Below are 17,546 nucleotides of genomic sequence, written 5' to 3'. Positions count from 1 at the left end.
TGATCTTGTAACTGTTCATCAGACATGGTGGTCATAAACGTTACTGTTCTGTATTGTGACATCAGTTTTATGATTTGGAAATGTGAAGTGCATATTTGGGACTTGTTTGATGTCAAAGTGGTATTTATTATAACCCTCAACGTCTCGTCTTTTCAAAATACACAGAGTCGTCTTAATTTACAGCATTTCCCCTCACTCAGACGACGACAAATGTGCAAAAGTTGCCCAATTAGCAAGGAGGGACGGGGGGACAACGTGTTGTTGTGAGGTGCTCAAGTTCAGAGCGGCTGTCAGTCAAAACCCCATATGGCACCGTGAAGCACAGAGCCAGAGCTCTGATGTCCTGTATAGTACATCCACTGCTTTCCAATTTAAGAGCCATTTTTCAACCCGAATACAAGTACGAGTGTAAAGGGCTACAGAGCAAACCGCTCCGGACCTGCTATTATGAATTAGATATTAAATGCATATTTAAATGTCTGAGTTTCAGGCCCAAATCGGTATAATGTGTTAAAGTGTATAGCAACACACTCGTTCTGGATCTCACCTGAACAGCCCAATGATCCCTGCCTTCTAATAGGTTGTAATCAGCCAATCACCTTATAGCTCTGAGTGGACCAGGATAGGCTCTTTCCCACAGAATTATAGAGCGCAGATAGACAGAGTCTTCATGTCTCTTTAGAACTCTTTAGAACATGATTATCTATCGTTTTTTAAATTTTATTTACATTTGAGTTTTTATTTCACCTTTTTATTTAACCAGGTTGACAACAAGTTGTCATTTACAACTGCGACCTGGTCAACACAACGCAACGCAGTGCGACACAAAACAACAACACGGAGTAAACCAAAAGTACAGTCAATAACACAATAGAAAAACAAATCTATATACAGTGTGTGCAAAAGGCAAGCTATAATGCATTACGTCTCAATAACTCTAAAAAGAATTTGGCCCAGTGACAGTACTAATACTATGCCAATACAAACACGTCTGTTATTAAGTTTCCACTGTACTAGAGAACAGAATCAATGATCATTGAGGTTTCCACAGTATACTAAAGATAAACTATATAATTGTTTTTATTCCAATCGTTGTCAAATGCAGACTATTTATGCGTCAGTAGGTGTTCTTGGTTTTTCTCTAGACTCTACGTTGTGCATGCGTTTGTTGCATCATCGAAAAGCCTGCCGCGCCATTGGCCGATCTCGCCGGGGAGATCAAGGTGACTTTGATGTGTCATATCCAATCGAGATTCTGTCCTCTGAGGCTCTGTTCCCAGCGTCCCTAAAGCAGCTCTTCCATAATGGTTCATGGGCCAATAGGGTACACTATTCCCTACATAGTGCACTACTTTGGACCAGGACCCATAGTACTCTGGTCAAAAGTAGTGCACTATTTTTAAATGTTTATTCGGATCCCCATGATGTCAACTAATTTCCCTGGGGTCCATAATGCTGTCCACTCTATAGGGCCAATAGGGCATTTGCCATTTGAAACATTCATATGAAAAACAACTCCTCAATGTTTTATAATAATTATCATCAATATTCCTTTCTATATATCTATATCTATAGTTCTATATATCGATAGCTCTATATCTATAGTTCTATAGTTCTATATATCTATGCCTATATCTCTATATATCTATAGCTCTATATAGCTCTATTTCTATAGCTCTATATATCTATATCTCTATATATCTATAGCTCTATATAGCTCTATTTCTATAGCTCTATATATCTATAGTTCTATATATCTATAGCTCTATAAATCTATAGTTCTATAGCTCTATAAATCTATATATCTATGCCTATATATCTATATGTCTGTGCCTATATCTCTCTATATATATAGCTCTATATAGCTCTATTTCTATAGTTCTATATATCTATAGCTCTATATCTATAGTTCTATAGTTCTATATATCTATGCCTATATCTCTATATATCTATAGCTCTATATAGCTCTATTTCTATAGTTCTATATATCTATAGCTCTATATCTATAGTTCTATATATCTAGATCTATAGCTCTATCTATCTACAGTATATATATATATATTTCTATATCTACAGTTCTATATATCTATAGCTCTATATCTATAGTTCAATATATCTATAGCTCTATATATCTATAGCTAAATATATTTATAGCTCTATATATCTACAGTATATCTATAGCACTATATATATAGCTCTATCTCTCTCTCTGTCTCTCTCTCTCTATATATATATAGTTATCTAGCTCTATCTATATATCTATAGCTCTATATATCTATAGCTCTATCTCTCTCTGTCTCTCTCTCTCTCTCTATATATATATATATAGTTATAGTTATATATATAGTTATATAGTTATATAGCTCTATCTATATATCTATAGCTCTATATATCTATAGCTCTATATCTCTGTCTCTCTCTCTCTCTCTAGTTATATATATAGTTATATATATATATATATATATATATATAGTTATATACATATATATATAGTTATATATATAGTTTTATATATATATATATATATATAGTTATATACATATATATATAGTTATATATATAGTTATATACTTATATAGCTCTATCTATATATCTGTATGTATTGTTGTTCTGTACCTTACTATATTGTACATATGCAGACGATGTGAACATTGTCTTTATTGTTTGATTTATGGATGTCTTTACGTTCTACCTCTCCAGTCCCCCTTCCTTCTGTCAATCAATATTGTTGTTGATTTTATGTTTATTATTATTGTTATTCTATTGTTGTGGAAACATTCCAGTGAAGGAATTCCTGTTTATTTTAATGTAAAAATACTATAATTTGAATGCAGGAAGCAGAAAGGGTTGAACTTTATACTCTTAACTGTATACAAGGGGGAACGATAATGTTTTCGCTCTGTGATCTCATAATTTATGACCAAATACATGTTTACTACTATGCCACCAGGAATTAGTTTCTGAAGAAAATAGAATAAACAATGTGATTATCATTATTAATTAATGTGATTATCATTATACATTAATGTGATTATCATTATAAATTAATGTGATTATCATTATAAATTAATGTGATTATCATTATTAATTAATGTGATTATCATTATTAATTAATGTGATTATCATTATAAATTAATGTGATTATCATTATAAATTAATGTGATTATCAGTATTAATTAATGTGATTATCATTATAAATTAATGTGATTATCATTATTAATTAATGTGATTATCATTATAAATTAATGTGATTATCATTATAAATTAATGTGATTATCGTTATAGATTAATGTGATTATCATTATAGATTAATGTGATTATCATTATAAATTAATGTGATTATCATTATTAATTAATGTGATTATCATTATAAATTAATGTGCTTATCATTATAAATTAATGTGATTATCATTATAAATTAATGTGATTATCATTATAAATTAATGTGATTATCATTATAAATTAATGTGATTATCATTATAAATTAATGTGATTGTCATTATAAATTAATGTGATTATCATTATAAATTAATGTGAAATCAAACATATTTTTTGATTTAATTATTATAATTTTTTTAGCTTACAGCAGTGGAGAAATGTAGCCAACAAAATTATACTTGAATCTATTTAGTAAATCTAATTCTTAAATGCATTACTGTACTAGTCGGGAATAAGACTTGATTTTAGAATTTCGTTGTTATTAGAATGTTTTTTTCCCCCAAGGTGGCAGTAGTAACAACTATCTCTGGAGCCATGTCTTACAGTGTGAGAGCCGGCCTGGTTCGGTCCTATTCTGTAGAAGTGAGGTAGCTAGGGAAGTTCTCCCATAGGAGACCTAGGACCACCCTGCCATGACCAGAGAGACAGAGCCTGCATCCCAAATGGCACCCTATTCCCTATATAGTTGCACTCGTCCCCATAGGCCCTAGTCAAAAGTAGTGCACTGTAAAGGGAATAATAGTGTGCCATTTGGGATGGAGCTTATTGATCTCAAAATGTTATTTTATTCATGTTGTTTTTTTTCCGCAAAACATTCCAATCGCTTAACTCGTCTCGAATGATGTCATCATTGTGATTACAAATGGCTGTTGTGATTGTTGACAATTGTTATTGTTTTCTTGATTTTTTTAAATTATTATTATTTCTTTTTACGGTTTAAATCTTCAAACATGTTGAATTAATGATGTCATTTCCGTTTCGTTTGATCAGCTGTGAATTTGCACTTACCGCTTCGATCTGCTTGTGAGTGTACAGTAGAGTATGTGGTGTGTGTGTGTCTGACTGTGTCGTAATGCTGTAGTTTTTAGTCGGTTAGTGTGACCCCCGTATGGCAACAGGTAGCCTAGTGGTTAAGAGTGTTTGGGCCAGTAACCAAAAGGTTATTGGTTCGAATCCCTGAGCCGACTAGGTGAAAAACATCTGTTGACGTTTCTTTGAGCGAAGCACTTAACCCTAACTGCTCTGGATAAGAGCGTCTGCGAAATGACTAACATGTATATTTCTGTCTGATTGTCAGTTCCACTTTCTCTGTTTTCTCTCTCCTTTTCGTCTATCACACTCCTCTGTTCATCTGCGTGGCGTGTATCTCAGGGGGCGAGGAGGGCCGATGGGGGGGGGGGGCGAGGAAATCTGAACACAAAAATAAGACATTTTAGAGTATATATATATATATATATATATATATATACACTTATATATATATATATATACACTTCTTTTTTTTTGAAAGCACAAAGGAATATTAGGCACAAGATCACATCAAAACTCACTATGATACGAGTCATACAAAGATAATATCCTATCACTGAAACACTAGACAACACAAGGCAATGAGCTCTTGGTGTTGGAACAGTGTCATCTTAGAATGAGAAATGCGCCATTTTGAACACGGGTATCACACCATGTATTTACCAGTAGTAACTCTCTAAGACAGAGTCAGCTCTACAGAGACACCCGTAAGGCCTTGGGGGGGGGGGCTGTGACATCTCTCTCTGTTCTCTGTATTCCTCCAAGAGGAACTGTTGTTGTTGTTCTTTAAAGGACTTCGAGGGCTCCAGCCAATCCGTACGGCGGTGGTTCAGCGCTATGGTGGGATTGAAATGTGATGGTTTACCATGGTGGGATTGAAATGTGATGGTTTACCATGAACGCATTATTTCACGATTAAGGGAACATTGCCTTTTTAAATTTCAATTGCGCTATAGTGCTGAATTTACGCAATACAGTTAGCATCATCCCTAAATATAACATGACAATGGACTGACAGAGGGGGTGTCCCTACACAACGCCCCACACCCCCTCTAATGTCAGTCCCTACACAACGCCCCACACCCCCTCTAATGTCAGTCCGTACACAACGCCCCACACCCCCTCTAATGTCAGTCCCTACACAACGCCCCACACCCCCTCTAATGTCAGTCCCTACACAACGCCCCACACCCCCTCTAATGTCAGTCCCTACACAACGCCCCACACCCCCTCTGTCAGTCCCTACACAACGCCCCACACCCCCTCTAATGTCAGTCACTACACAACGCCCCATACCCCCTCTAATATCAGTCCCTACACAACGCCCCACACCCCCTCTGTCAGTCCCTACACAACACCCCACACCCCCTCTTATGTCAGTCCCTACACAACACCCCACACCCCCTCTTATGTCAGTCCCTACACAACGCCCCACACCCCCTCTAATGTCAGTCCCTACACAACGCCCCACACCCCCTCTAATGTCAGTCCCTACACAACACCCTACAACCCCTCTAATGTCAGTCCGTACACAACGCCCAACAACCCCTCTGTCAGTCCCTACACAACGCCCAACACCCCCTCTAATGTCAGTCCGTACACAACGCCCCACACCCCCTCTAATGTCAGTCCGTACACAACGCCCCACACCCCCTCTAATGTCAGTCCCTACACAACGCCCCACACCCCTTCTAATGTCAGTCCCTACACAACACCCTACAACCCCTCTAATGTCAGTCCGTACACAACGCCCAACAACCCCTCTGTCAGTCCCTACACAACGCCCAACACCCCCTCTAATGTCAGTCCGTACACAACGCCCCACACCCCCTCTAATGTCAGTCCCTACACAACGCCCCACACCCCCTCTAATGTCAGTCCGTACACAACGCCCCACACCCCCTCTAATGTCAGTCCCTACACAACGCCCCACACCCCTTCTAATGTCAGTCCCTACACAACACCCTACACCCCCTCTAATGTCAGTCCGTACACAACGCCCAACACCCCCTCTAATGTCAGTCCCTACACAACGCCCCACACCCCCTCTAATGTCAGTCCCTACACAACACCCTACACCCCCTCTAATGTCAGTCCCTACACAACGCCCCACACCCCCTCTAATGTCAGTCCCTACACAACACCCTACACCCCCTCTAATGTCAGTCCGTACACAACACCCTACACCCCCTCTGTCAGTCCCTACACAACGCCCCACACCCCCTCTAATGGCAGTCCGTACACAACGCCCCACACCCCCTCTAATGTCAGTCCCTACACAACGCCCCACACCCCCTCTAATGTCAGTCCGTACACAACACCCTACACCCCCTCTAATGTCAGTCCGTACACAACACCCCACACCCCCTCTAATGTCAGTCCCTACACAACGCCCCACACCCCCTCTAATGTCAGTCCCTACACAACGCCCCACACCCCCTCTAATGTCAGTCCCTACACAACACCCTACACCCCCTCTAATGTCAGTCCGTACACAACGCCCAACACCCCCTCTAATGTCAGTCCCTACACAACGCCCCACACCCCCTCTAATGTCAGTCCCTACACAACGCCCCACACCCCCTCTAATGTCAGTCCCTACACAACGCCCCACACCCCCTCTAATGTCAGTCCCTACACAACGCCCCACACCCCCTCTAATGTCAGTCCCTACACAACGCCCCACACCCCCTCTAATGTCAGTCCCTACACAACGCCCCACACCCCCTCTAATGTCAGTCCGTACACAACGCCACATAATAAGATGAAGAAAATGAAAATGAAAAACACAAATAAGATGACATTGTATTCCCTGTTATTCACTGTTTGCTGTTTAATAAAAATGAGTTGTCCTATCTCGACTGTCTGATTTATTCATTTAGACATATTATTTTTTATATACAGCTTTGTCTCATTCAGATACACATCTCTTTCAAAGAAAGACTTATTCCAGATAGCAGCTGTCGATGGGCTATGTCCTTTGTTGTGAACAAGATATCATTTTATTTCATTCAATATTCCAGTCTTTCAGCAATAGAACTAAACAACAAAACACGAATGGTATACAATAAAGTAAATTGAGTATGATTTGAAGCCAACCCTACACATGGCCAATGACCATGTTTACAAACCTGTAACCTTGTATCGTGGCTGAGCGTTACACACCTGTAACCTTGCATCGTGGCTGAGCGTTACACACCTGTAACCTTGTATCATGGCTGAGCGTTACACACCTGTAACCTTGCATCATGGCTGAGCGTTACACACCTGTAACCTTGTATCATGGCTGAGCGTTACAGACCTGTAACCTTGTATCATGGCTGAGCGTTTACAGACCTGTAACCTTGTATCATGGCTGAGCGTTACACACCTGTAACCTTGCATCATGGCTGAGCGTTACACACCTGTAACCTTGTATCATGGCTGAGCGTTACACACCTGTAACCTTGTATCATGGCTGAGCGTTACAGACCTGTAACCTTGTATCATGGCTGAGCGTTACACACCTGTAACCTTGCATCATGGCTGAGCGTTACACACCTGTAACCTTGTATCATGGCTGAGCGTTACAGACCTGTAACCTTGTGTCATGGCTGAGCGTTACAGACCTGTAACCTTGTATCATGGCTGAGCGTTACAGACCTGTAACCTTGAATCATGGCTGAGCATTACACACCTGTAACCTTGTATCATAGATCACTAGAGTGAATATATAAATCATAATGTTTTAGATGTAGGTCACCCGTCATGTTTTATCACTTTATTCATGAGGCCTTGTCACATCATGAGTCAACAGCCAACCAAGAGAGGGAGCCGATCTGTTCATATGTTCTGCAGTACTCAGAATAGCCACCGGGTGTCGCTCTAGGGCCACGGGACAATTAAACCCTGGCAACAGCGGCGGTGTGATGGAGTCACAGCGCCCGTGAAATGAGAAGAGGGGACGTCCGTTGAAGGTCATGATGTCATTCTGTTTAAAAGTCTTTTAAAATGGATGAACTGGGAACAGCCACAGCTGATGACCTAGAGGGTCATGAGTTTAGGATCTCACAAAACACCGTCTGTAATGTTACAGACTGGGAGACAGACAGGCCTCCCAAATAGGAGTTTTGAAGTCAAACCTTCATTCGGTTGAAGACTCAAGGCCACAGTTAATGAGACATCAGATGCCTGCAAGCTCCTTCAGCACCAAAGGAACAATTAAATTCCCCCCTCTTTGAGGATAGGCTCCCGAGTGGCGCAGCGGTCTAAGGCACTGCATCTCAGTGCAAGAAACGTCACTACAGTCCCTGATTTGAAACCAGGCTGTATCACATCCAGCCGTGATTGGGAGTCCCACAAGGCGGTGCACAACTGGTCCAACATCGTCCGGGTTTGGCCGGGGGGGGCCGGGGGAGTAGGCCGTCATTGTAAATAAGAATTTGTTCTTAACTGACTTGCCTAGTTAAATAAAGGTTAAATAAAAAATGATTATCCTGTGGTTTGTGGTTTTGATGAGTACATCATAGAAGCATCTAGCTTGATGAGAACACCCTGCTTCATCCTTAATTAATACTCCCTTCATTCACGCATCATCCCATAGCCTACAGTACACAGTTCAGTTCAGATGAGAGAAAAAGGTGGGTGGAGAGGGAGGAGAATAGAGGGAGGAGGAGAAGAGAGGGAGGAGGAGAAGAGAGAGAGAAAATATGTGTGCAGCGTTACTATAAATAGTGTGATGTGAGGGCTCCCATGGAGTGACGCATTGGGTTGGAGTGACTTCAGCTGTCGTGTGTGTGTGTGTGTGTGTGTGTGTGTGTGTGTGTGTGTGTGTGTGTGTGTGTGTTGGGTTGGAGTGACTTCAGCCGTCGTGTGTGTGCATGTGTGTCTTGGGTGTGAGTGGCTGGAGCCTTCAGCCTTCTTGTGTGTGTGTGTGTGTGTGTTTTCTTCATCCTAACAAGGTCAAATGCTACTTCTAGGGGTCATGGTTAGAATTAGTGTCAAGGTTAGAATTAGGTTCAGAGTTTTGTAGATAGGGTTAGGTTTTCGTGTTAAGGTAAGGTTTAGGTTTAACGTTTACGGAAAATATAATTTTGAATGGGACTGAATTGTGTGTCCCCACATGATTAGTTATACAAGACTGTGTGTGTCCGTTTGGTCTACTACTCAAGATTTTCCCAACCCTGGTTCTCCATCAACCCCAACATCCTGGTCCTCCATCACCCCCAACATCCTGGTCCTCCATCACCCCCAACAGCCTGTTCCTCCATCACCCCCAACATCCTGGTCCTCCATCACCCCCAACATCCTGGTCCTCCATCACCCCCAACATCCTGGTCCTCCATCACCCCCAACATCCTGGTCCTCCATCACCCCCAACATCCTGGTCCTCCATCACCCCCAACATCCTGGTCCTTCATCACCCCCAACATCCTGGTCCTCCATCACCCCCAACATCCTGGTCCTCCATCACCCCCAACATCCTGGTCCTCCATCACCCCCAACACCCTGGTCCTCCATCACCCCCAACATCCTGGTCCTCCATCACCCCCAACATCCTGGTCCTCCATCACCCCCAACATCCTGGTCCTCCATCACCCCCAACAGCCTGTTCCTCCATCACCCCCAACATCCTGGTCCTCCATCACCCCCAACACCCTGGTCCTCCATCACCCCCAACATCCTGGTCCTCCATCACCCCCAAACATCCTGGTCCTCCATCACCCCCAACATCCTGGTCCTCCATCACCCCCAACATCCTGGTCCTTCATTACCCCCAACATCCTGGTCCTCCATCACCCCCAACATCCTGGTCCTCCATCACCCCCAACATCCTGGTTCTCCATCACCCCCAACATCCTGGTCCTTCATCACCCCCAACATCCTGGTCCTCCATCACCCCCAACATCCTGGTCCTCCATCACCCCCAACATCCTGGTCCTCCATCACCCCCAACATCCTGGTCCTCCATCACCCCCAACATCCTGGTCCTCCATCACCCCCAACATCCTGGTCCTCCATCACCCCCAACATCCTGGTCCTCCATCACCCCCAACATCCTGGTTCTCCATCACCCCCAACATCCTGGTCCTCCATCACCCCCAACATCCTGGTCCTCCATCACCCCCAACATCCTGGTCCTCCATCACCCCCAACATCCTGGTCCTCCATCACCCCCAACATCCTGGTCCTCCATCACCCCCAACATCCTGGTCCTCCATCACCCCCAACATCCTGGTCCTCCATCACCCCCAACATACTGGTCCTCCATCACCCCCAACATCCTGGTCCTCCATCACCCCCAACATCCTGGTCCTTCATCACCCCCAACATCCTGGTCCTCCATTACCCCCAACATCCTGGTCCTCCATCACCCCCAACATCCTGGTCCTCCATCACCCCCAACATCCTGGTTCTCCATTACCCCCAACATCCTGGTCCTCCATCACCCCCAACATCCTGGTCCTCCATCACCCCCAACATCCTGTTCCTCCATCACCCCCAACATCCTGGTCCTCCATCCCCCCCAACTTCCTGGTCCTCCATCACCCCCAACATCCTGGTCCTCCATCACCCCCAACATCCTGGTTCTCCATTACCCCCAACATCCTGGTCCTCCATCACCCCCAACATCCTTGTCCTCCATCACCCCCAACATCCTGGTCCTCCATCACCCCCAACATCCTGGTCCTCCATCACCCCCAACATCCTGGTCCTCCATCACCCCCAACATCCTGGTCCTCCATCACCCCCAACATCCTGGTCCTCCATCACCCCCAACATCCTGGTCCTCCATCACCCCCAACATCCTGGTCCTTCATCACCCCCAACATCCTGGTCCTCCATCACCCCCAACATCCTGGTAATCCATCACTCCCAACATCCTGGTCCACCATCACCCCCAACATCCTGGTCCTCCATCACCCCCAACATCTTGGTTCTCCATCACCCCAAACATCCTGGTCCTCCATCACCCCCAACACCCTGGTCCTCCATCACCCCCAACATCCTGGTCCTCCATCACCCCCAACATCCTGGTCCTCCATCACCCCCAACATCCTGGTTCTCCATTACCCCCAACATCCTGGTCCTCCATCACCCCCAACATCCTGGTCCTCCATCACCCCCAACATCCTGGTCCTCCATCACCCCCAACATCCTGGTCCTCCATCACCCCCAACACCCTGGTCCTCCATCACCCCCAACATCCTGGTCCTCCATCACCCCCAACATCCTGGTCCTCCATCACCCCCAACATCCTGGTTCTCCATTACCCCCAACATCCTGGTCCTCCATCACCCCCAACATCCTGGTCCTCCATCACCCCCAACATCCTGGTCCTCCATCACCCCCAACATCCTGGTCCTCCATCACCCCCAACATCCTGGTCCTCCATCACCCCCAACATCCTGGTCCTCCATCACCCCCAAACATCCTGGTCCTCCATCACCCCCAACATCCTGGTCCTCCATCACCCCCAACATCCTGGTCCTTCATCACCCCCAACATCCTGGTCCTCCATCACCCCCAACATCCTGGTCCTCCATCACCCCCAACATCCTGGTTCTCCATCACCCCCAACATCCTGGTCCTTCATCACCCCCAACATCCTGGTCCTCCATCACCCCCAACATCCTGGTCCTCCATCACCCCCAACATCCTGGTCCTCCATCACCCCCAACATCCTGGTCCTCCATCACCCCCAACATCCTGGTCCTCCATCACCCCCAACATCCTGGTCCTCCATCACCCCCAACATCCTGGTCCTCCATCACCCCCAACATCCTGGTTCTCCATCACCCCCAACATCCTGGTCCTCCATCACCCCCAACATCCTGGTCCTCCATCACCCCCAACATCCTGGTCCTCCATCACCCCCAACATCCTGGTCCTCCATCACCCCCAACATCCTGGTCCTCCATCACCCCCAACATCCTGGTCCTCCATCACCCCCAACATCCTGGTCCTCCATCACCCCCAACATACTGGTCCTCCATCACCCCCAACATCCTGGTCCTCCATCACCCCCAACATCCTGGTCCTTCATCACCCCCAACATCCTGGTCCTCCATTACCCCCAACATCCTGGTCCTCCATCACCCCCAACATCCTGGTCCTCCATCACCCCCAACATCCTGGTTCTCCATTACCCCCAACATCCTGGTCCTCCATCACCCCCAACATCCTGGTCCTCCATCACCCCCAACATCCTGTTCCTCCATCACCCCCAACATCCTGGTCCTCCATCCCCCCCAACTTCCTGGTCCTCCATCACCCCCAACATCCTGGTCCTCCATCACCCCCAACATCCTGGTTCTCCATTACCCCCAACATCCTGGTCCTCCATCACCCCCAACATCCTTGTCCTCCATCACCCCCAACATCCTGGTCCTCCATCACCCCCAACATCCTGGTCCTCCATCACCCCCAACATCCTGGTCCTCCATCACCCCCAACATCCTGGTCCTCCATCACCCCCAACATCCTGGTCCTCCATCACCCCCAACATCCTGGTCCTCCATCACCCCCAACATCCTGGTCCTTCATCACCCCCAACATCCTGGTCCTCCATCACCCCCAACATCCTGGTAATCCATCACTCCCAACATCCTGGTCCACCATCACCCCCAACATCCTGGTCCTCCATCACCCCCAACATCTTGGTTCTCCATCACCCCAAACATCCTGGTCCTCCATCACCCCCAACACCCTGGTCCTCCATCACCCCCAACATCCTGGTCCTCCATCACCCCCAACATCCTGGTCCTCCATCACCCCCAACATCCTGGTTCTCCATTACCCCCAACATCCTGGTCCTCCATCACCCCCAACATCCTGGTCCTCCATCACCCCCAACATCCTGGTCCTCCATCACCCCCAACATCCTGGTCCTCCATCACCCCCAACACCCTGGTCCTCCATCACCCCCAACATCCTGGTCCTCCATCACCCCCAACATCCTGGTCCTCCATCACCCCCAACATCCTGGTTCTCCATTACCCCCAACATCCTGGTCCTCCATCACCCCCAACATCCTGGTCCTCCATCACCCCCAACATCCTGGTTCTCCATCACCCCCAACATCCTGGTCCTCCATCACCCCCAACATCCTGGTCCTCCATCACCCCCAACATCCTGGTCCTCCATCACCCCCAACATCCTGGTCCTCCATCACCCCCAACATCCTGGTCCTCCATCACCCCCAACATCCTGGTCCTCCATCACCCCCAACATCCTGGTCCTCCATCACCCCCAACATACTGGTCCTCCATCACCCCCAACATCCTGGTCCTCCATCACCCCCAACATCCTGGTCCTTCATCACCCCCAACATCCTGGTCCTCCATTACCCCCAACATCCTGGTCCTCCATCACCCCCAACATCCTGGTCCTCCATCACCCCCAACATCCTGGTTCTCCATTACCCCCAACATCCTGGTCCTCCATCACCCCCAACATCCTGGTCCTCCATCACCCCCAACATCCTGTTCCTCCATCACCCCCAACATCCTGGTCCTCCATCCCCCCCAACTTCCTGGTCCTCCATCACCCCCAACATCCTGGTCCTCCATCACCCCCAACATCCTGGTTCTCCATTACCCCCAACATCCTGGTCCTCCATCACCCCCAACATCCTTGTCCTCCATCACCCCCAACATCCTGGTCCTCCATCACCCCCAACATCCTGGTCCTCCATCACCCCCAACATCCTGGTCCTCCATCACCCCCAACATCCTGGTCCTCCATCACCCCCAACATCCTGGTCCTCCATCACCCCCAACATCCTGGTCCTCCATCACCCCCAACATCCTGGTCCTTCATCACCCCCAACATCCTGGTCCTCCATCACCCCCAACATCCTGGTAATCCATCACTCCCAACATCCTGGTCCACCATCACCCCCAACATCCTGGTCCTCCATCACCCCCAACATCTTGGTTCTCCATCACCCCAAACATCCTGGTCCTCCATCACCCCCAACACCCTGGTCCTCCATCACCCCCAACATCCTGGTCCTCCATCACCCCCAACATCCTGGTCCTCCATCACCCCCAACATCCTGGTTCTCCATTACCCCCAACATCCTGGTCCTCCATCACCCCCAACATCCTGGTCCTCCATCACCCCCAACATCCTGGTCCTCCATCACCCCCAACATCCTGGTCCTCCATCACCCCCAACACCCTGGTCCTCCATCACCCCCAACATCCTGGTCCTCCATCACCCCCAACATCCTGGTCCTCCATCACCCCCAACATCCTGGTTCTCCATTACCCCCAACATCCTGGTCCTCCATCACCCCCAACATCCTGGTCCTCCATCACCCCCAACATCCTGGTCCTCCATCACCCCCAACATCCTGGTCCTCCATCACCCCCAACATCCTGGTCCTCCATCACCCCCAACATCCTGGTCCTCCATCACCCCCAACATCCTGGTCCTCCATCACCCCCAACATCCTGGTCCTCCATCACCCCCAACACCCTGGTCCTCCATCACCCAGGTAAACAGGTAGATAAACAAAAGTGAAATAAACAATAATAAAATGTACAGTAAACATTATACCCCAAAAATAAAGACGTTTCAAATGTCATTTTATGTGCAAATAGTTCAAGTACAAAAGGGAAAATAAAGAAGCATAAATATAGGTTGTATTTACAATGGTGTTTGTTCTTCACTGGTTGCCCTTTTCTCGTGGCAACAGGTCACAAATCTTGCTGCTGTGATGGCACACTGTGGAATTTCACCTAGTAGATATGGGAGTTTATCAAAATTGGATTTGTTTTAGAATTTGTTGTGGGTCTGTGTAATCTGAGGGAAATATGTGTCTCTAATATGGTCATACATTGGGCAGGAGGTTAGGAAGTGCAGCTCAGTTTCCACCTCATTTTGTGGGCATTGAGCACATAGCCTGTCTTCTCTTGAGAGCCATGTCTGCCTACGGCGGCATTTCTCAATAACAAGGTTATGCTCATAGTCCAATTTTTCCTTAAGTTTGTGTCAGTCACAGTGGTCAGGTATTCTGCCGCTGTGTACTCTCTGTTTATAGCCAAATAGCATTCTAGTTTGCTCTATTTTTTTGTTAATTCTTTCCAATGTGTCAAGTAATTATCTTTTTGTTTTCTCATGATTTGGTTGGGTCTAATTGTGCTGTTGTCCTGGGGCTCTGTAGGGTGTGTTTGTGTTTGTGAACAGAGCCCCAGGACCAGCTTGCTTAGTGGACTCTTCTCCAGGTTCATCTCTCTGTAGGTGATGGCTTTGTTATGGAAGGTTTGGGAATCGCTTCCTTTTAGGTGTTTGTAGAATTTAACGTCTCTTTTCTGGATTTTGATAATTAGCGGCTATCGGCCTAATTCTGCTCTGCATGCATTATTTGGTGTTCTACGTTGTACACAGAGGATATTTTGCAGAATTCTGCGTGCAGAGTCTCAATTTGGTGTTTGTCCCATTTTGATAATTATTGGTTGGTGAGTGGACCCCAGACCTCACAACCACGTGGGTTCTATAACTGATTCAAGTATTTTTAGCCAAATCCTAATTGGTATGTCGAATGTTTCTTTTGATGGCATAGAATGCCCTTCTTGCCTTTTCTCTCAGATCATTCACAGCTTTGTGGAAGTTACCTGTGGCGCTGATGTTTAGGCCAAGGTATGTACAGTTTTTTGTGTGCTCTCGGGCAACGGTGTCTAGATTAAATTTGTATTTGTGGTCCTGGAAACTGGAACTTATTTGTAACACTGTTATTTTTGTCTTACTGATATTTACTGTCAGGTTCCAGGTCTGGCAGAATCTGTGCAGAAGATCTAGGTGCTGCTGTAGGCCCTCCTTGGTTGGGGACAGAAGCACCAGATCATCAGCAAACAGTAGACATTTGACTTCAGATTCTAGTAGGGTGAGGCCGGGTGCTGCAGACTGTTCTAGTGCCCTCAAATCAAATCAAATTTTATTTGTCACATACACATGGTTAGCAGATGTTAATGCGAGTGTAGCGAAATGCTTGTGCTTCTAGTTCCGACAATGCAGTAATAACCAACAAGTAATCTAACTAACAATTCCAAAACTACTGTCTTGTACACAGTGTAAGGGGATAAAGAATATGTACATAAGGATATATGAATGAGTGATGGTACAGAGCAGCATAGGCAAGATACAGTAGATGGTATCGAGTACAGTATATACATATGAGATGAGTATGTAAACAAAGTGGCATAGTTAAAGTGGCTAGTGATACATGTATTACATAAGGATACAGTCGATGATATAGAGTACAGTATATACGTATGCATATGAGATGAATAATGTAGGGTAAGTAACATTATCTCTCTCTACTCTCTCTCTGTGTCTATCTGTCTCACTCTCTCTGTCTCTCTGTCTCCGTCTCTCTCTCTCTGTCTCTCTCTCTCTGTCTCTGTGTCTCTGTGTTTCTCTCTGTCTCTCTCCCTCTCCCTCTCTCTGTCTCTCTCTCTGTCTCTCTCTCTCTCTCTGTCTCTCTCTCTCTCTCTCTCTATCGCTCTCTCTACTCTCTGTCTCTCTCTGTCTTTCTCTCTCTCTCTCTCTGTCTTTCTCTCTGTCTCTCTCTGTCTTTCTCTCTCTCTCTCTGTCTTTCTCTCTCTCTCTCTCTGTCTCTCTCTCTCTCTCTGTCTCTCTCTCTGTCTGTCTTTCTCTCTCTCTCTCTCTGTCTCTCTCCCTCTCCCTCTCTCTGTCTCTCTCTCTGTCTCTCTCTCTCTCTCTGTCTCCCTCTCTCTCTCTCTATCGCTCTCTCTACTCTCTGTCTCTCTCTGTCTTTCTCTCTCTCTCTCTCTGTCTTTCTCTCTGTCTCTCTCTGTCTTTCTCTCTCTCTCTCTCTGTCTTTCTCTCTCTCTCTCTCTGTCTCTCTCTCTCTCTCTGTCTCTCTCTCTGTCTGTCTTTCTCTCTCTCTCTCTCTGTCTCTCTCTCTGTCTGTCTTTCTCTTTCTCTCTCTACTCTCTCTCTCTCTGTCTCTCTCTGTCTCTCTCTCTCTCTATCGCTCTCTCTACTCTCTTTCTCTCTCTACTCTCTCTCTCTCTGTCTCTCTCTCTCTATCGCTCTCTCTACTCTCTTTCTCTCTCTACTCTCTCTCTCTCTGTCTCTCTCTCTCTCTCTCTATCGCTCTCTCTACTCTCTGTCTCTCTCTGTCTTTCTCTCTCTCTCTCTCTCTCTGTCTTTCTCTCTGTCTCTCTCTGTCTTTCTCTCTCTCTCTCTCTGTCTTTCTCTCTCTCTCTCTCTCTCTCTCTGTCTCTCTCTCTCTCTCTGTCTCTCTCTCTGTCTGTCTTTCTCTCTCTCTCTCTCTGTCTCTCTCC

At 46.4% G+C, this 17,546-nt stretch overlaps 1 protein-coding gene across 1 annotated transcript; it reads left to right on the top strand.

The window, feature by feature from the left end:
• Positions 1-3,753: 3,753 nt before the first annotated feature.
• On the top strand, positions 3,754-16,035 carry LOC139407470 (sialidase-like). The gene is made up of 3 exons (XM_071151265.1): positions 3,754-3,806; positions 5,311-6,982; positions 16,000-16,035. The coding sequence occupies exons 1-3, from the start codon at positions 3,754-3,756 to the stop codon at positions 16,033-16,035; spliced, it is 1,761 nt and encodes a 586-aa protein (XP_071007366.1).
• The last annotated feature ends 1,511 nt before the right edge of the window (positions 16,036-17,546 follow it).

This window comes from Oncorhynchus clarkii, chromosome 4, assembly GCF_045791955.1.
Source record: "Oncorhynchus clarkii lewisi isolate Uvic-CL-2024 chromosome 4, UVic_Ocla_1.0, whole genome shotgun sequence".
Taxonomy (NCBI): Eukaryota; Metazoa; Chordata; class Actinopteri; order Salmoniformes; family Salmonidae; genus Oncorhynchus; species Oncorhynchus clarkii.
This window is presented reverse-complemented; position numbering and strand designations above follow the sequence as displayed.

What these genes read in the sequence shown, in the direction of transcription:
- LOC139407470 (XM_071151265.1), top strand. Translation starts at nt 3,754, where the DNA reads ATGTCTTACAGTGTGAGAGCCGGCCTGGTTCGGTCCTATTCTGTAGAA. An exon ending in TCCTATTCTGTAGAAGTGAG is followed by an intron (nt 3,807 to 5,310) that starts GTAGCTAGGGAA and finishes CTCTAATGTCAG; the next exon opens with TCCCTACACAACGCCCCACA. An exon ending in CGCCCCACACCCCCTCTAAT is followed by an intron (nt 6,983 to 15,999) that starts GTCAGTCCGTAC and finishes ATTTACTGTCAG; the next exon opens with GTTCCAGGTCTGGCAGAATC.